Source organism: Taeniopygia guttata, chromosome 5 (genome assembly GCF_048771995.1).
Source record: "Taeniopygia guttata chromosome 5, bTaeGut7.mat, whole genome shotgun sequence".
Classification (NCBI taxonomy): domain Eukaryota; kingdom Metazoa; phylum Chordata; class Aves; order Passeriformes; family Estrildidae; genus Taeniopygia; species Taeniopygia guttata.
In genome coordinates, this window is record NC_133030.1 from 35,854,538 (window position 1) to 35,874,667 (window position 20,130).

The following is a 20,130-nucleotide window of genomic DNA, read 5'->3' on the forward strand; positions in this document are numbered from 1 at the left end:
AGGGAAAAAGATGCCTTTCCCCTGCACCAGTCAGCTTTTATCATGGCTAAATTGAATCTTGAAAAGCAGGGAGGTAATCTCCCAAGCTCTTTTTGGAAACACTGCATGTAGAATTTGTGTGGCGGAGGCATTACCACGATATAATGATACAAAAATAGTCTGAAGGTATCAGGAAAAGATCTCACACAGAGTTTTCCTCAATGACCTGTTGTTCAGTTTCAGTTCCTATATTAAGAGAGATAGTGCTCTTTATGAGGAGCTGTTGCTCTTCCTACTGCTACATCTGTCCTGTAAGAGATTATTACTGTTATAGATATCTGCATTTTGGATAGGCATTGGGATTCATTCACCTGTGAGTTGTTTCTGAATTAGAGAAGCTTGCTGATATATACAGGAGGCTATAAAAAATTGAATGGGAGGATAAAAACTTCATCTGTTGGAATAGTTTGGAACACTGACACAGCTTAAGTTCTGTGATAACTTTTCTCCTGTCTTTTCCATTTTCACTTACGAACTTCTTGTCTTCAGCATTCTTCCAACTGGCTCTCAGCACTATTCCTGTCTTTTCCAGTATTGTGAAACACTTGTTGTATGATTAGCTTCATCAACTTATTTGTCATTTCTTTTCTTTATTGTCCTTAAAACTTTGTCATTTGCAGCACTTGTTTCCCAGTTGTATGAATGTTTGTCTTAATGGTGAGAAAAAAATCTTTATAACCTTCTTAGACAATCTATGTCATAGTGAACACGTTGAACTGTACCCTTAAATTATGTGTTACAGGATAACTTTCCCAATGAAGGAAGGTAAAGGAACAAAAAGAAAAGAGGATGGAAGTGAAGAAAACCCTGAAGAAGCTAAAACACTGATTGTAGAGCCTCATGTTATCCCAAACAGGGGACCATATCCATATAATCAACCAAAACGGTAAAAAATGGATGGGAACTTATTTTCAAATGATAACACGTGCATAGCAGTTCATTTTAAAAAATGATACTGATTTGTTTTACGGGTAAATCAAGATATTGTATTGCCCCTTATCTGTTAAAACGTCTCTTGAAGAACAGTGAGGAATACTGTCTTCTAGTGTTTTTTGTCTCAGGAATTTAAATATTAGGGAAGTAATACCTAAATAATTTTTCAACATTCTCTGAAAATAATAACTAAAGACAGTCTTTTAGATGGAAAGAGTTCATCGTCACATGGACAACATGATGTACTGTCTTGCTTAGAAATTTCAAGACTGTTGTATCTAAAAAAAACATAGTTGTAATGCTGATTTAATTTGTGCAAAAGTTTTCAAGTGTGTAGTTCAGGAAAGATATAAACAGTTAATTGAAATAAAACTTGTTAAACCAATTGCTTTTATGAAAATTGTTGGCAAAACCTGTCAATTACCTGATCTTGTTTTGTTTTTTTGCAGCAATACTATTCAATTTACCCATACTCAGATTGAAGCCATCCGTGCAGGAATGCAGCCTGGACTAACTATGGTAAGAATGTTTTTAAGTTCGGTAAGAATGTTTCTAAGGATTCTGTACTCTTATTTATTTAATTCTGGCCTTAGGTGCATTCAGTGAAATACTAGTAATGCCCCTTTCTGTAGCCTTGCTGACATAATTTCTGTTAATATTTCAAGGATCTGAAAAGTTAACATTCAAAGGTTCAGTGTGCTCCAATTCTCACAAAATCATACAAGCAACACATCTCTCTATCCTGTGTTTCAGTGGCTGAAGGCTTTCCACAGCAACTGAATTTGCTTTTGTATTCGTTGAATAGTCTTTAAATAAAGCAAAAATTATTTCATAGCAATTTTATGTGTAGATGCTTATGAAAGCTTCTGTTCAGGGGTTCTTAATCCTAAACAGATTATTTTGAGATGCTTTCTTTATAATACTTGGATACCTTTAAAATGTCTGAGGTGTCAGTTTTGGAGTGTTTGTGGAATTGACCCCATGAAAACATTTACTGTTGCTGTATGTCTGTATCATCAGTTGTAGATTTTGGATTAAGTAGAAGGAATGAACTCTTTTTTTTTTTTTTTTTTTTTTTAATTTTCCTGTTCTTTATGTCTGTTCCACCTTACTCTTTTTTAGTTGTGTGTTGTGATTCTCTTTTCACTTGTTCCGCCCTGTTTAACCTGTTCTGAGGCTAAAATACCTTTTTTCTCTGGGGACATCTGGTTTCATCATATTGGTACTTCCTGTGCTGGATAACCATATTCATTTTAGTTGGGAATCTGCCAAAATAGTCTGAAGGAGTCTTTTATAATATATTGTATTTGGTCTGGAAGCTCACCAGTGCCAGGAAGCAGTGTGTAATGTCAGTGTCTTGTGAGGTTGTTCTGGGTTTTTTCTTCTCCAGTTGACTTAGTTTTTTTTTATTTTATTGTGAAGTATTCTGATAAATTGTGTATTGATTTTTGTTTGGTTTTATTTTTGTGTGTGTGTGTTTGATTTTAGGTAGTGGGTCCACCTGGTACTGGAAAAACTGATGTAGCAGTCCAGATAATATCCAATCTTTATCACAATTTCCCAGAACAACGAACTCTAATAGTTACCCACTCTAATCAGGTAATGTGTCAGTCGTGTGGAGTTTTCCTGTTAATTGCAGTGTAGAAGAACAGTAGGTATTGAGATCAGTAGTTTGGGAATTACATTTGTCTCCTAACAATGGAAACTTGAGTTGACTTGTGTGTAGTTTTGCTAGTTTGATAATGTGAAATTAAATTTTTGAATTTCAGGTGTGTAGTTCTAAACTGTTTATCTGAAGTTTTCAGTGCGTTTAATTGGTTGGAGGTCAAAAATAAGAAAGTATTTTGACAAATACTCTGTTTGGTTCTTAGAGTTGCACATGCATTGTAAGCATGGCAGGTTTTTGTTAATTAGCTTTGTCAGGCACTGGTTGCTCTGTGCTTCATGCTCCAAAGGGAAGGCCTCTTCAGATGAATATTTGCTTCCCATTCATAAGAGATGGAGTCTAATTGAACTGAACCGCTAATTCTTAAGCATATATAAAATTTAAAAAAATAATAACAGTAAGTTTTTAAGAGTCTTACTCTTAATTTCCCCACTTTACTCTGCACTGGTGCAGCCTTACCTTGAGTTCTGTGTGCAGTTTTGGGCACTACAGTATACAAGAAACATAAAGCTATTAGAGAGTGTTGAAATAAGAGCAACAAAGATACTGCAGGAGCTTGAGGGGCAGCCATAATAGGAGCAGCTGAGGTCACTTGGTCTGTTCAGCCTGGAGAAGAGGAGACTGAGGGAAGACCTCATTGTGATCTACAACTTCTTCATGAGGGGAAGAGGAGGGGCAAGTACTGATCTCTTTTCTGTGGTGTACAGTGACAGTACCTGAAGTTAGCCTGTCCTGTCTCAGTTATGAGTTACTTTAACTGAATGTACCATTGGAAAATAATTCATAATGTTTCATCAAAGCAAGATCAAAGAGTGGTTGAAGGGGTATCATTTTGGTGAGGAGTTACAGCCTGGAATAATACAGGCCAGTCTGCAATGGGTTGCAGGAGAGTGACAGGTTAAAGATAGGAGAAAGGGTTGAGATCATGTCCATTGAGGAGAAAAAGAAGGAAATACTTTGAGGCAGATAGAAGACTCTTACCAGACAAGACTCTAATGAGGACATTAACTTGAAGTTGTGCCCTGGGAAATTAACTGTATCTCAGCAGGGTACATTACCCATGCTTTGATGCTGCACTTTAAGATATTTACATGACTTGCAGCTGCAAGTGGAGCTTGCTGGTGTTTAGTCTTATTTTCAAAACTTGATGATCCAGTGCTTACAAGCTTGCTCCTTTGAAATAAATTAGTTAGTTGATAGTAAGCCACTAGAGAGCTGAAGAGTTTAAGGTAGAAGATTTAGCACACCTAGAAGTTTAGTTAAGTGAAATTCAGTTATCCAAAATGGGATAGAGTCACAGTACCTGACAGTACCAGATAATACTTCTTTCATGTAGAGTAAAAATTAAATTATTTAATGTCATTATACAAAAGTTGGTGTTTGTGAGACAGTTTTGTAAATTGATAGCTTTATCACTTAAGTTAACTATGTGATAGAATTAAATTTTACAATTTTAAAATTAAAAATAAATGTTGTATAAAGTATGCAAATAAAAGGGCGTTAGTAGGCTAATTTCCCTGTTGTCATGATTCGGAGTTTCAGTATTAATTTTGTTTTAACTTCTGTTTGTTTTGGCTTGCATTTATAATAAAATAGGTATAATCTCCTGGTTTGCTTACGAATAATTCCTTAGTTTTCCCCTGCAAGAGCCTCTGAACTTCTAAAAACTACCTTTTCTCCTGTTCTTGTCAATCTTTAGGCTTTGAACCAGCTGTTCGAAAAAATCATGGCTCTAGACATTGATGAGCGTCACCTTCTGCGTCTGGGTCATGGAGAAGAGGAATTGGAGACAGAGAAAGATTTCAGCAGGTGAGAAAGGAGATGCTAATGATAAACTCACTTGTATAAACATGGCAGCAAGATGTTTCTGTTGAATCCACTTTACCTCCCATGCGAAGGAGCTGCGTTGAACAAGTTTTACCCTTCTCATTTTATTGAATCCCAGTAACACAGAGCGCACTCATCTAAAGGCAGAATCAGTCCGTTGCTTGTTCACAAACTCAATTGCTTGAATAATAGATAATTATATTTTTTTTGGACCCTTATACATTTCATATAATTAATCTGTGAGAGAAATTAGACTAACAAGGTAGATTCTTAGAGTTACAGTTTTTTTGTACAAATACGGTATCACTTCTACTATCATGGTGATTTTTTCATGAAATTAAACTTTCTGCTTTGAATTCTTCTTGAGCTACTTAACCTCAAAGTTGCTTATTTCATTCATAACACATTTTGAAGTATACATGTGTAAGGAAAGCTATGAACTCTGTATCAGCACAAAGATTTAAGAACCTGTTCTTCTAAATATTTGTATGTTTGTCATGCATTAGTCCAGTTGACGTCAGTAGGATTACACACATTCATAAATGTAAGCGGGGTATAATGGTCATGCACTGGAAATATCTGAACTGTCCAGTACTGGATTATCATAGCAATACTTTGACTTCAAAAGCTGTAGTAAAAATTATATATAGTCACTAGAAGCTACCCACATGTACATAGTTCAGTATTTAGCAAAATAAATACCTTGTGATTTTTTTTTTTTAAATTGAGTGCTTTGACGTAGTCAAATTATTCCAGAAACTCGATAACCAGAAACTTACTGAAATGATGCCATAGCAGATATTTATTTAGTACTATCCATAGTCTTGTATATTCCTTGAACTGTAGTGTTCATCATTAAAAGGAGTTTTCTTTAAGACGCTGCATTTTCTATTTTCACACTTTTTCAAGGTAACTCCAGACCTGTGGGATATTTGTGAAGCACTATGGGTTCTGGCAGTTCAAGAGGGAGGGGTAAAGGTTGAAGAATATATTTGAAGGTGGGCTGCACTCCTGTGAGAACTTTATTTCTTGTTAGCTTGTCTTTGTGAATTGTTAGGGCTCTACTGCTAAAAATAGCGTGTAGCAGATTCTTAGGTTTTGGAATGGGGTTGTAGTTGTGACAGATTTTGGCAGGGTGATGGGGTTTTTTGTGATCCCTCATTGTGATACTTGGATACTATTTTGAGTTTAATAAAAATTATGCTATATGTAATCCTTTTTGTAGGTATGGAAGAGTTAATTATGTGCTGGCTCGAAGACTTGAACTTCTACAAGAAGTTGGGCGATTACAAGAGAGTCTTGGAGTCCCAGGAGATGTATCTTATACTTGTGAAACAGCTGGCCACTTTTTCTTATACCAAGTAAGGACTGAAATACTTTTGCAGAGACTGTATGACCTAAATATGTTACGAAACACTTTGTAAAACTTGCAATGAATTTTTCAGAGTTGAGAGTATAAGCAAAAGGCATTTTCCTTGGTGATTCACAATACAGTAACAGCTAAAGTTAAAATTGCAGCATGACTTGCTTGTGTTGTTATTGTTTTAAATCCTGCCTGCTGACTCACCAAGTCATTGCTGCCCTTCATGAATGCCAGCAAAGATTCTAACCTGAAGCCTCTCTTTTAGAGAGGAAAATCTGTGGGCTGCTTTATATTTTGGACAAGCATTAGAGCAGCTACTTGATGGTCCTGATAGGAGGCTTTTATAGCATTAAATGCCAGTGTGAAATCAAATGTGCAAAATTTTATGTTGTATGTTATGTCCTTCATTTCTTCTCCGTGTATTTTTCAGTGTTGTGATCTGCATTAGCAATTAGTGTTGCATAAGGAGGCTTACAGAGGGGCACTTAGGACTGAATGCACTTACTGTGTATGTTTTTACAGAAGTTACTCTGGGCTATCTTTAGTGTGGACCTTAACATTAAATGGACATTAGGTGTTGAAGAGTGCAAGGAACAGTGCTAGAGGTCATCTGGTTCAGTTTACTCCTAAATGAATCCCACTTGGTATTTAAATCAAAGTAGTGTAAGTGGAGATAATAAAGAAGTTTCCTTCTGTATTGGGTTTATGTGGCAAGGTTTTAGTAGCAGGTGGCTGTAGGAATGACCTCTAATAAGAGGCCAGGGGCTGCCCTGTGCAGGACACAGCCAGCTCCAGCAGACCCACTGCTGACCAAAGCTGAATCCACAGTGACACTGATGGTGCCTCTATGAAAAGCTCTTTGAGAAGAGGTCAAAACCAGCAGCAGCTGAGGGCAGAGAGGGCAGTGTAAGGATCAGCCCCAAAAACCCTAGGTCAGAAGAAAGTGAGGGGGCAGGAGGTGCTCCAGGCATCAGAGCATAGCTTGTGGAGACAGCCATGGTAAAGCAGGTTTCCCACTTGCAGCCAGTGGAGAGGCTGTGGCACAGCAGATACCAACACTGCAGCCCATGGAGTTTCCCATGCTGAGCAGGTGGCTGTAGCCTGTTGAAATCCCATGCTGGAGCAGGGAAGAAGTGTGAGGAGGAAGGGGTGGCAGAGATGTGGTGTTGTGAACTTGAACCGTTATTTCTGTAGTGCTCAGGGTAGGGACAAGGTACAAAACTTACAAGGAAATTAAGCCTGCAAACAAAGAGAGAGTGGAGAAGATGGTTTTGGTTTTGTCTTTGTTGCTCACCGTCTTACACTGCTTTTAATTTGCAATAAATGAAATTAATTTTCCCTGTTTTGTCTGTGATGCTACTTGCTAAGCAATCTCCCTATCTTTATCTCAACCCATAAGCTTTTCTATCTTAATTTCTCCCACTGTCATGTTGGAGAGAGGGAGTGAGAGGAACTGAGTGGGAGTCTGGCAGCCAGCCAAGCTCAACCCTCCACAACTTCAAAATGTCATTCTGACACAAGGTCAAATGCTACCTAAGACATACCTTACTTTTGTGATATTTTTTTTTAATGCTATGCTGCAAGCCTGTACATTCCCAAAAACCTTATGATATAAACCTTGCTTTGTCATAGGTAATGTCTCGTTGGGAGGAGTATATCAGTAAAGTTAAAGTTAAAGGTGGAAAATCGCCGGATGTTGCAGATGTCTCCAGTTTCTTTCCTTTTCACCAATATTTTGCAAATGCTCCTCAACCAGTTTTCAAAGGCAAATCATATGAAGAAGATATGGAAATTGCTGAAGGGTGTTTTAGACATATTAAGAAAATATTCACTCAGCTTGAGGTAAGATATGTAACTGTTAAAGGCAAGTGAATCTGGCTAATCCTGTAGAAAAACTACATGATTCCAAAATTCTCATTTTCCCTACATCCTAGAAGAAATATACTCGTCTAGGCAGCTTCATTACCTTGCAAGGTGAGAATTTCCACCTTTGAGTAATATAGGTATGTTGCACAGTAGGGGCAAGGGTCTGGTCTCTTTTAGTTGGATTGTGGGAAGCAGCCATTCTGCATCCATTTTCACTGATGAGGCACACCTTTCACTACTCCTCTGATCCTCACAGGGTCTTTGTGTTTACAGTGAGTTGCCTTTAATCAGATAACCTAAAAGTAACAGATTATCTTCTGGTTTTGCCAGAATTGTTTAAGAGGCTATTAAGAGTTAGAGTAAAGGTGATTTGTGTATCATTTGATTATATTAACTGTAATGATTTTTCTTCTACTGAATTTGACGTCATGTTACAATGCAGATACAGTAAAAGAAAATTCTGGGGGATTCTGAGAGGGTTCCTCAGGATTATTTGAATATTTGTCTGCAAGTTTATATGTATGTACAGGTTGGAAGAATTCTTTCATAGGTTTTTACAAGATTGTTTTTCAAAATATGCTAAATCTGGAAACCACAACAAATTATTCAGATTGGATTGTTTATAGTACATACAGTCAGAGCTTTCTTGTTTAATTATATCAAGAAGGTGTCCACACAGTTTGAGTGGATTCATTTTATAAGTGATATTTTTTCATATTCTGACTTTCAAGACCTTTATTTTGTCCTCCATAGGAATTCAGAGCATTTGAACTTCTCCGCAGTGGCCTGGATAGATCCAAATACCTGTTGGTGAAAGAAGCAAAAATCATTGCCATGACTTGTACTCATGCTGCTCTGAAACGACGTGACCTGGTTGAATTAGGATTCAAAGTAATGATTATACTAGCATTACTGTACTACTTGATGTTGGTGTTGGTTCTCTCCTATTCCCCACCCCATACAAATCTTTATATCTGCCCCAAATCTAGGCAGCTAGATTATTTAGAATTGCATTTTTTACCTGTATGTTTCAATTTTTAAATTTTGCTGAAGAAAAATATAACTTCTGTAAATAAAAGATAAAATCACTTTTAAGTTACTGTATATACAAAAATGGTAAATATTTTTTAAACTTTTTTTTTAAAAAGTCAATTTTGCCATATTACATGATAAAGAGCTGTGATAGGATTAATAAAATAGAGGCAGAGCTGGGTAGAAAAACATGGCCTTTACACTTAGCTTTGTTTACCTAAAAAATTAACAATTTGAGGAAAAATAACTATGATGCAATGCTTATTTTCACTCTGCAGTGGTAACTATAACTATTAATTTAGTGCAGTCTTTTTTTCTGACAAAAGCCAGTCACTGGTAATTCTTCCAGTATTATTTACTGATCATGTAGTGTATTGGATCACAAAATGGCTCCTCTTCGGTGCAGAGATACTAAAATAGTTTGCTTACTGCACAAGACTTTTCTCTTGTGGTAATGGCATATAGTAAGGATGTAATGTAATTCAGTCATGGAGTCCTTCTAGTATAAACCCTGACTGGTACAGAGAGATCTGCCATTGATGTAGTAGGACTTCACCTATTTGGTAATACTGATATTTTGCCTGTAAGGAGAAATCCTACTGTAACTGTCCCACCCAACAAAATCTGAAGGATTAATAGATGCTTTCTTTTGGTAGGCTGAATAAATGCATTCATTTGTGTTACTATGTTTTTTTTTTTTTCTCAGTATGACAACATCTTGATGGAAGAGTCTGCTCAAATTCTGGAGATAGAAACCTTTATACCTCTTCTGTTGCAGGTTAGACTTGAAACATAAAAGATCTTAAAAAGATAGATAAGACTCTGTGTTCTTCAACACTACTGAATATTAAAATGAAAAATATATTGTGCAGAAAGTAACCCAGAACTGATATTTGCTAGTAAGACTTTTCATACTGATTTGACTGATTTGATTGTTAATTAGGAAGTTATTTTATTCAATGGTAAGCATCTTACATTTTTTTCAAACATTTAAATGAGCATTGAATAACCAGATGCATCTGGCAGATGAGGGAAAATAGGTGTATGTGAAAAATACAGAAACTGAAGAGTTTGTGTAATTAGAGTAGACCATTTCACCATAGAGGCATATTCTGGGGGATATTCCATGATTTTATTTATGTGAGGCGTCCAAATAGTCCTTGAAAATTGAGTGGGTTTTAATTTTAAAAAGAGAATTTTGGGGGGCCTCTCTGTGCAAGATTAAAATGACTGATACGTACAGAACTATATAGAATGCTTTGTCATCTCCAAAGCAGAAGCTTTCAAGGAAAAGAAAAGAATAAAAAAGTAAGTTTTGGGTTTTTGTGTTTTTTTATTCTTGCCAATAAAAATTATTTCCATCCTCTTACTTTTTTACTAAGACATTTTCAAGTTTGAAGAATTGTACAGTCCAGAGTTCAGTTTTCTTTCCTTGCTATCTGATCGGAAACAGCTTCAGAGCTCTTCCACTTCAAGTGGCAGAAAAAGGAACTTTATGTTCTGTCTCAAATAGTGTTCCCATAGGGAAAGGGAATTATCACAGGAGTGTGTAATGAGGATCTGGCAGCTGGAAGTCTCCAGGATGCTAATTGTGACGAGCATTCAGTCCAAGAGCCAAGATGGGAATTGGGGGCGCACCCTGGTCATAGAAGAGGCTATGTGAGAATTACAGAAATAAACATGAACTACAGAGAAACTTGAAAGGCAGGTTCAGTGTTGCCTCAGACATCTGAAACTGTTTCAGATGCTTCATATTCACTACCGCAGAATCCAAAAGATAATGGTCAGAGGACAGTTCTGGAGTAATTGTTACTACTGTGTAGTAATCAGGGATTTTGGCCTTTAAAGCAATATAATATGATCTTTATTCTAATATTTCTCTACTAATTTAAGTAGATTAAGGTACTTGTTTTATAAGAAAAGAGATTTTATTTACAATTCTACTTTCTGATTGGATGAAAGCTAGTAGTCTTTGAAAAGACTGAAGTTCAGTGTAGCTTAAAAACAAATGTTGAAGGGCTTAGACAAAGGCAGACAATCTGACTCTTAATGTGTTTTGAGTGCCTTGATGATAGTGTAATAGTTGTAATAGTGTAATTGTTCAATTCTAGAACCCCCAGGATGGATTCAGTCGTTTGAAGCGGTGGATTATGATTGGTGACCATCATCAGTTGCCACCAGTCATTAAGAACATGGCTTTTCAAAAGTACTCCAACATGGAACAGTCTCTTTTCACACGGTTTGTTCGTATTGGAGTGCCAACTGTTGACTTGGATGCACAAGGAAGAGCAAGAGCAAGGTAAGACAGAAAATCCTTTGTCAAGCTTGTCAGAAAGTAACAAGTTAAAAATGAGAGAAGGGTACTCATAGCTACGGAAACTGGTTTTTATTGTTAGGAGTTTGCAAAGCTGGAATTTTAATTTCAGTTTAGACTAGGAAGGCAGATTTTACAACTCTGAAATGCAATCAAATTAATTTCTTCATTGTTATTTTTATATAGTAGTAGTCTGCTGTTGCATGAGTAATGAAAATTATATTCAAAGGTACTTAATCGTCTTAAGTGTTCAGGGTTTTTTTACAAATGAGACTTTACAGAAGCTTTCTTTTCTCAACTAACATTTAGTATATTCAAAGTTAAATTAAAATTGGATACATTTTGTGTTGAATATAATAATTCCCTTAAAGGGAATAATTCCCTAAAAGGGTGCTTTTCTGTAGTATTTCAGGAGAGATGCATCCAGAGATTGGACACATGCAGATTGTCCTCACAAGAACATAAAACCTTTTTTATAGTAAAGGAGATACTGCAACTCTGTAGTATAATAGTTTTTCTTTTTTATCTATGTAATTGTCATTTCACTGTGATAATTTAAACACCAGATTTATTGATTGTGTAAATTGCATATTTGTGGTGTCATGTTAAGAAGAGAAATAAGAGAAAATTACTCCACATAAAATCTTGCTACTCTAGGTTTAGTTCTAAGTCTTTATTTTAGGCATAAAGTGTAGTGAACAATATGAAGGAGAACTTTTTCTTTTCATGTAGGAAATATTTGGAACCTGGAATATTATTTTCTAGTCTTATGAATGACAGTTCAGTATGATTTTTGAAATGAAAATTTTGTCTGAATGATGGTAAATAAAGTTTATTTTACAAAATCTTAGTGAACTTCTTAGGGATAACAGAGCAGAAGTCCACTTTGTAATTTCTTGATTAAGAGATCCCTTCCTATGCTTTGTCTTTTGCGATCACAGGTAGCTTTCCCATGAGCTGTCTGCTTCTTGTTCTGGTCTGGATATTGTTGGGCATTTGTGAATTAGACATTTTGTTATTACTGTCCCTGTGAATATCAGGAATCATTCAGAATTAGGTAGATTTTGTTTGTTTCCATTCATATCTTGTGCTAATGCTAGGAAATACACAAAATAAATAAGGAAATCAATTTCTTTTTACTGTAAGAAGCTTTACCACAGGTAATGCAGAAAATATTTTTTTCCTTATTCCTTCTGTTTTGCAAAGAAGGATTAATATTCCTTAAGTTTTGTTACCCGTGAATTCTTGCAAAACTTGTAGTTTGATCAAGAGGAACAGACTTAAACCTGACATGACATCTGAAGTTTTTGGTGAGAGAGACCAAAACAGAATCACAACCTAAAAATAATATTGCTGGATAGATTGTTCAAGTGTGTTCATTTATATATGTACAGGCTGCCTAGCAAAATAATTCTTTTCACTGAAAACCTGCAGAAGCCCTGATCTCATATGCATCTGAACTCATTCAAAAGAGTTAATTAGCCGCTCTAGCTCACTCTGTGTGCTGTGTGTCTGTGGTTTTGAACAGTTTGTGCAACCTCTACAACTGGCGCTACAAGAACCTGGGTAACCTGCCTCACGTGCAGCTTCTGCCAGAGTTCAGAACAGCCAATGCTGGCTTTTTGTACGACTTCCAGCTTATAAATGTGGAAGACTTCAATGGTGTAGGAGAGTCTGAACCCAATCCTTATTTCTATCAGGTAAGGGAAGTACTACATGTGTAATTCATTAACCTCAGGCCAATAGATCTAAATCTGCGGTGAAGAAAGACTATGAAAAACAGTAAACTAACATTCAATTCATGTTCTCAGATAATTGAGTTGTGTGTGATTTTTTCCTCCTTTTAATGAGTTTTGAATGTTGAAAATGAAAACATTGTGTCAGGGCTTTTGCTCAGTAAATGATTTTGTTTTCTCCTTGTTTTGAGAGGGATGAGACTTGGTGTAATTCATTACAAAACGTAATTTTGACCTAAGGTAAATTAAAGTCCATTGTAATTCAGCTGTACCATGATAGTGAAAAAACACTAGTAGTAGCACTTCCCCTGAATAGAAAGAATTGAAGTTTGCTTGGTCGCTCATACCTGAGTTTGAAGAGTCATTGTGTTGATTTGATCTATAAGTAGGCATTCTAAAATGCCCATTCAATAAAGATTAAAACAGTACTGCTAAAGGCATACATAAGAGCTGTAGAGACATGGAGGATGAAGTAAATTGCCAAAAAGCCTTAATCGTGGAGTTTCTCAACTAAATGTTCAAACTCTCAACTAAATTTTGAAATTAAGCCATCATCAACAGTCTCTATTTCTCTTAAATAACATTTTACACTTGTAGTGAGATGCTTATATTTTCAGTCCTTTTATTTTTCTTGCTTTAAAAACTGGTGAAACAAACTATGGCTTCTAAAATAGCAAACTTCAGCTTTGGAAAAGTTAGAGCTGGAGTGATGTGCAAGTTAAGGAGTTTAATTCAAACATGGAGTTAACATTCTGCTTAATATTATGGAAAGCAAACAATATACTTTATGATGATAATATTCTTGTTCATTTTCCATCTGAAGACCACTGAGACTTGTGTGAATCTATGTTCTTTAAAAAGGTATGAAATATATTCGTAGCTTTTGCTTGGGTTCTTCTCAATACTTTTCAGTACAAATTAGTGTCCTGCTAGAGAAGAAAGCAATGGTTAATCATAAGCCACTTTAATTCCATTGCTGCATTGAGGACAGAATTGTTTGGAGAGATCGTTTTGATTTTGTTTTTGAAACTGTAACATGCAAGTATTAAAAAGTTGTCCAGGGCAGCACAAACAGCTGGAAGGAGTGCTGATAATTGAGAGTGCAAGCACTGCTTTAGACCACTCTTTGGCTAAAGAAGATTAAAAACACTGACATGAGGACACAGAACACACTTCTCATTATATCAATACTCTCATGTGCACACTTTTAATACTTCCTACTGTTACTTTTTTTTTTGGGTGATCTTGATAATTGAGTGATATTTAGCAGAGTATGTTGGTGGCATTCAAGGTTTTTCATGGGATAACAGATTGCTGTCATGTATAGTTCTTGTCATGAATTTGGGCTTTTCTTTTCAGAGTTACAGGGGATTAAAATTTGTAGAATAGCTTTACACCCACAGGTGTTTGATATGCCTGGCCAACTGCATTTTCCATGTAATGCGGAGCCCACTTAGTAAGAAAAAATAAATGAGGCTGGTATGTCCAGCCTATTCAAACACACGCCAAGTGGGGATAAAATTCCTTGTATAAATAGAGCAGGAGTAAATGTCAGCATTTGAGAACAACTTTTTAACCTGAAAGATAATTTTTGTTGACAGAAAATGGATTTAAATAGGCTATGAATAACTTCAGTCTGGAAATAGAACAAAGCTTCCTGTAGCCAGAAGAATGGTACTTTGGGACAGACTCATAAAGTAAAGACAGAGAGAGAAAGTTACAATATACGAAAGAAGCGCTGGTAAATTGTAATTGAATAGGATGGCCTGCAGTGGAAATAACTGGATTTCATAATCCAGATGTCTGTCTCCTAATTAATACTTGAAAGGACTTTGTACTAGTGCAACTAGTTCATACTTTCAGTTTACTGGGGAGTGAGTCATTGCACCTTTTTTGGCTGACTGGAACTTTTGAGTAAATATTGAAAAGTTTAAATCAGTGCCTTACAATAATATTGATATAGATATTTTTAGCAGTTGTCTGAAAAGGAGTGAGAATGATACCACAGGTATTAAAGCTACTTGTGGTTCTTCCTTTCTTTCAAAATGGCTTGTATGAAGTGAGCAAAGAATCGTCAGATTTAGGGACATTTCTCTCAGCACTAAATTATTTGTCTAAATACCTGACAATGTCACAGGTGTTATTTCTAACCTTACAAGATGAGTAACCCTTTTTCTGTCTGTTTCTTCTTGTCTTTTTCTCTTATTTTAAACTTTAGAATCTTGGTGAGGCAGAGTATGTTGTGGCAGTCTTCATGTATATGTGCCTGCTTGGTTATCCTGCAGACAGGATAAGTATCCTGACAACATATAATGGACAGAAGCACCTGATACGTGATGTCATTAATCAGCGATGTGGAAACAATCCTCTAATTGGAAGGCCAAACAAGGTGACTTTGAAAGTATATTAGCCATTGCAATAGTTCTGGTTTCTGTGGTTTTAAATTGTCATATTGAAAATCAGGCTAATTTAAGATATACTTAAACAGGTATCTGTGGAAGTATTTCCTGTTTAACCACATGTATTTATGAACCTACATTCTAAGGAATTTCATAGATGAGTGCCATTGTTTTTGTGTGTTGATAATTTGACAGAGTGAAGTCAGTGAAGGTGAAAAGACTACAGGCTATGTGGAACAGAATAACTCTTTTTTTGTCATTTGTTTGTCCTCAATAATAACATCATTTCCCAAAATCACATCATTAGAAAGGTCCACCCAGAGTGGAAATTATTTGATAGAATAGATCATTAATCTGAAGAAACAAATAAATAATACAGTTATAAATATCTGGTGCTAATTCTGCAGGTTAAAATTGTATTGCAAAGCTAACGGCTTCCATAATCTTTTGATATTAGTACCTCACTTCTCTGACAAATTTAAATAAAAATAAGTAAAAGAAACATTATACAATCAGAAAAAAGCTCCTCCCAGTGTATACCAGAAAAAAAAACAGGCTTTTTGTTAGAGGCCAGCTAAATCAGTTAAAGAATTTTCTCTTCTTTTTTACTGCAATCTCAGTCCACAATTGATGTTAAAATTTTGGTGTCGTGTTTTAATTGAAATGGCAAAAATTAAGCTATAAAGGTTTTTTCTTATTTCTGTAGGTAACAACTGTGGACAGGTTTCAAGGCCAACAGAACGATTATATTCTGCTTTCTCTAGTGCGTACCAAAGCTGTAGGCCACCTTAGGTATGTAAGAGCATCTTGTAGTGCCATAGCAGTACTTGTACTCTGTATCAGATACAGAAATATGTCTATAGTCCATTATACAAAAGATTCTATTTTATGAGTATGTAGTAGAAGTGAAGTTCAATGCTATGTGTATAATGAAGTTCAGACAGACTTCCTTTTATAACTGTCTGGTACCCTCTTCTTGAGCACTTACCCTTTTATAATGGCTCTTACCCTATAATTAGTTTATGTTGCTGCAGATAGGTTGACCTTGGTTTCACCCTAGAAGAATTATAGGACTGTAGTATTTTTTGAGCAAATGCAGGCTTAAATTTTCTCATAGATCCTTTCCTGTAATCACGATTTTTATTTCTTTTGCATCAGAAGTGTTTGATCATTGCATAAATTGCATTATTGTGTATAGTTTTAAATGTTTGCACTTCTGGTTTGGGATGGGATGGAGGAAGACGTGTCTGATCTTAGGTAGATAGATGAGTTATCAAATTCATCTTTAGTCATTCACATACAGAAATTCTATTGGGATTTTTTCTCAATGGTTGTATTCAACTTCTGAGGTGTAGGAAATCAGTAGAGGGCAGTTTTTCAAAGTGTTATTGCTACAGTGAACCAATATATTTGTTTCTATATAATGGTACTAGGATTTGCTAGTTATTGAAACAATGTGTAGGGAAAAAAAAATAAAGACAAGATATTATTTGGGCAGATGATTTTGTATTTCTTTTAACAGTCCCATGTACTTCTAGTTATTTTTATTGCAAGTGTGTCATCAATGAAAAATAACATGATTGATTTTATTTTCTGAAGGGATGTACGACGATTAGTCGTTGCCATGTCAAGAGCCAGACTTGGACTTTATATCTTCGCAAGGGTATCACTATTTCAAAACTGTTTTGAGCTAACTCCAGCTTTCAGCCAACTCACAGCTCGACCACTTCACCTCCATATTGTTCCCACAGAATGTTTTCCAACTGCAAGACAGGTAGGAACAGCTGCACTGGATTTTGGTATCTGTAATGGGTGTTTGTGTTTGCTCACTTTTTTCAGTGGGCTGTAAGAGGTGAAAGTGTTTTCTCTGCTAGACCGGTGCATCTACTTCTTAGCATTGGACCAGGATTTCCAGGGAAATGATGGAATCACCATCCCTGGAAATATTTAAAAAAAGGTATGCGTGTGGCACTTGAGGGTATAGTTTAATGGTGAACTCAACAGTGCCACTTGATGATTGGATTTTGTTGATACTAGAGGTCTTTTCCAACTCTAATGATTCTGTGATTATATTAATACCTACTTAGAGTTATCTTTTGTCGTGATAAACACCAGCTGGTTTTAATTAATGTTTCCACAAAAGTTAGTTATCAGTATAACTTAAGTATCAGTAACTGTTGTGCCTGCTTTTTCCTGATTTATGCTTGTGTAAATGATTCAGTATTTTTCTTTCATGATCAAAATATTTTTTTAGTTCTTACTTGTTTTTGGTCTTGTTGTGAAACAAAACTATGTGCTTTCTCAGGCAAAGCTACATAAAGCTACTCATTTCTCATTTGATAGATGTAACTCAGTAATTCAGGATTAAAGGTTAATTTGTTTTCCTCTTAAAATTGGTTTCAGTACCACAAGAGTTTTGCTGCTGAGCTAGGTTCTTAAGTACAAAAACCTAATTTTTAATATGCACTAGATGTTTGGGGAAAGGTTAGTGTTGAGGATCTAAGCACAGGGCACACAGAGCTGCATGCTAAATGAAGAAACAAAGGGGCATATCTGCTCTGCTTTCGGAAGCTTTGAGAAGGGATGCCTGCATTCACCAAAAATTCAGTTACAACTCTTTTCCTGGTCTTAAATGCTGTTGACAAGTTTGGGAGGGAGCCCTTTCAGTTGAAACTTTCAGATCAACTGTGCAACAAGAATGCAACAAGCAAGGTCAGTGACTGTGAGTAAAGAGCTGGGCTGCAGCAGGCAAGAGGCTAAATCCTAATCTGATCATAAACAATTTGTGCCTTTAGTATGTTAAATTACTCGAGACCAAAATGTACTTCATGGAGAACCCAGCCTCTCCTTTTAATGTTTCTTCTTCAGGCTGCAGTATCATGATTAATACAGTTCCCCAAAATGTAAGACCTATGCTTCCTAATTTTCCAGAGAATTCACCATTATTTTTTTTCTTTGAAAACCGTTATTTAATTTCTCAGGGCTTTTGACTTCTAATATAGTTAAATAACCTTTGAATAATGGTTGTTTTTCTTTGTTTGCTGAATGTCCATATTTTTCCCCTTCCTTAGAATGGAGAAAGACCAGCTCACCAAATACATGTTATTAAGAACATGCCTCAAATGGCTAACTTTGTGTACAATATGTATATGCACATGATACAGAGTACACGTCACCATCAACAGGTAAGGACCTTCAAACTTCTGGAAAGCATTTAAAATAAATCTCAACAGCTTCTCATGCTATTTTACTGAAAAATGATTTTGAGTCTGTTTCTGTTATATTTAAAATTCAAAAAGTGTTAGTGACTGGAAGTGAGAATATTGAGGTCTTGTAAAATATTGCAGTAGCAAAAGGTGTATCTGTGGTGTTTTAAGCCTCAATTTAAGGCCCCAAATCTATCAGTAATTGATGACAAGTGCCTTGATTGCTCTGTCTGGGCCAAAAATATTATTCATTAATATTAAAGAACTAGCTTGTCTAGTGTTAATTTGAAGGAAAATTGCATGTTACATTTCAGGTAAGTGTGGGATTTCAGCTAGTTGGATTATAACACCACTGCATGATGTAATAATGTTTTGTGAGAGCAAGACCGGATCATATCTTGAAACCATTTTAACCCTGTTAAATCGCCCTATTATCCAGGTTGGTTTGCAGCTGTAGTGTTTTTTGTTCTGGAGAAATTTTTTCAGCCCTACTTCAGCATCAAGCAAAGCAGTTGTAGACTTCTGTACCTAATTTTGTCAGTGTTTAATCCCTGAAGCAGAATTTAGAGCCCATCAGAAAGTCTTTGTAGTCTCATGTAAATAAGTGGAACATTAAGGTAGCTTAGATAATGTACTGAGCATACTTGGATCTGTAAAGCCTAGAGGTAGATAAAGCGAAAGGGAATGGTCTTAAATGCTACCCCTTAACTGCATCAGCTTTCACATAGTGTCTGGGGTCTGTTATCTTCATATTACCTATGTATTGTTCTTCATATATTATATAGTACCTATATATTTTATTACCTATAATCTTTCATGGTACTCTGAAGTTCCTTTACTGGTTTTTGCTCTTCTGAAAGATTTCCAAAAGTGGAAAAAAATGATGTTTAAAAGACATTCTGTATTAGCTGACTGTGGGAAGAGAGTGTGAACATGATTGTGCTTGAACAGATAATCTAAGAGATCTAGGTCCATTCTTTAATGCAAGGATGTCTCTGCCTCTTCCTTTTTTTTTTCTTTCACTTGCATGTTTCATCTAATATGGAGCAGTGTAATCAATAGAGATCAGAACTCAAAACGTTCTTTAACTGAATATCAGAATTTCAGACAGAAAATTTATTTTTCTCTGCAGTTCTTACCCAGTGACTTCTGAATTTTATTTCTGAGAGAAAGCTTCAGCCAAATTTGAAGTGTTTTGTTACCCAGAAAAAGCCTTTTCTAGGCTGTCTGGACAGAGAAGATACTTTCTGACTATTCTGGAGAAATGCTGTAATTACCTGTGTGCTATAAAGAAAAGGGGATATACAAAGAGGACACTACTAGAATTTCTTCTTACTGTAATTTTTTTTAGTAGTAGTGAAGTAAACTCACACTGTTTTTTTTAGAAACCCGGTCCTATATGCATCTGACAAGACTTGCTTTGAAGCCAGTTTTTCTAGTATGGTTGGAGATCTTTAAACCATGCAAAATATTATGTGATTAAGACTTAGTAGATTGTGCAGTAGATGGGCCACATTTAGGTGTAAATGAATAATAAATGTCAAAACAGGGAAGTATATACATGTCCTGAAAAGCAGATGCTGGCATCTAAATTTTACCGCAAAGCGTTTGCTGGACACCTTAGTCAAATATGGACCCGATTCTCCTGCAAATACCTGTTACTCTTTTTGGAATCCTAATCTTATCCATTGCTAGCTAAAATTAGTTACAAAACTGCTGTTTTCCTACTGTGACAATGAATCACGTTCT

The 20,130-nt window shown here is 35.8% G+C and overlaps 1 protein-coding gene and 1 long non-coding RNA gene across 3 annotated transcripts in view; one reads left to right on the forward strand and one right to left on the reverse strand.

Annotated features, from left to right (window-relative positions):
* The window catches only part of AQR (aquarius intron-binding spliceosomal factor), a 47,265-nt gene that overhangs the window by 25,349 nt on the left and 1,786 nt on the right, over nt 1-20,130 (forward strand). Inside the window, exons 21-34 of the mRNA XM_012573906.5 lie at nt 782-925; nt 1,422-1,491; nt 2,461-2,571; nt 4,338-4,447; nt 5,691-5,826; nt 7,461-7,670; nt 8,448-8,585; nt 9,433-9,504; nt 10,838-11,025; nt 12,569-12,740; nt 14,995-15,165; nt 15,882-15,967; nt 16,775-16,949; nt 18,247-18,360. Of these exons, the coding sequence (XP_012429360.4) occupies nt 782-925; nt 1,422-1,491; nt 2,461-2,571; nt 4,338-4,447; nt 5,691-5,826; nt 7,461-7,670; nt 8,448-8,585; nt 9,433-9,504; nt 10,838-11,025; nt 12,569-12,740; nt 14,995-15,165; nt 15,882-15,967; nt 16,775-16,949; nt 18,247-18,360 (1,897 nt within the window). The remainder of the gene's footprint in view (nt 1-781; nt 926-1,421; nt 1,492-2,460; nt 2,572-4,337; nt 4,448-5,690; nt 5,827-7,460; nt 7,671-8,447; nt 8,586-9,432; nt 9,505-10,837; nt 11,026-12,568; nt 12,741-14,994; nt 15,166-15,881; nt 15,968-16,774; nt 16,950-18,246; nt 18,361-20,130) is intronic.
* LOC140684299 (uncharacterized) overlaps nt 4,550-20,130 on the reverse strand; it is a 36,639-nt gene continuing 21,058 nt past the window's right edge. Inside the window, exon 5 of one of the 2 annotated variants that reach the window (XR_012056372.1) lies at nt 4,550-8,498. This is a non-coding gene — a long non-coding RNA (uncharacterized lncRNA). The remainder of the gene's footprint in view (nt 8,499-20,130) is intronic. The other variant, XR_012056371.1, reaches the window with a different exon arrangement.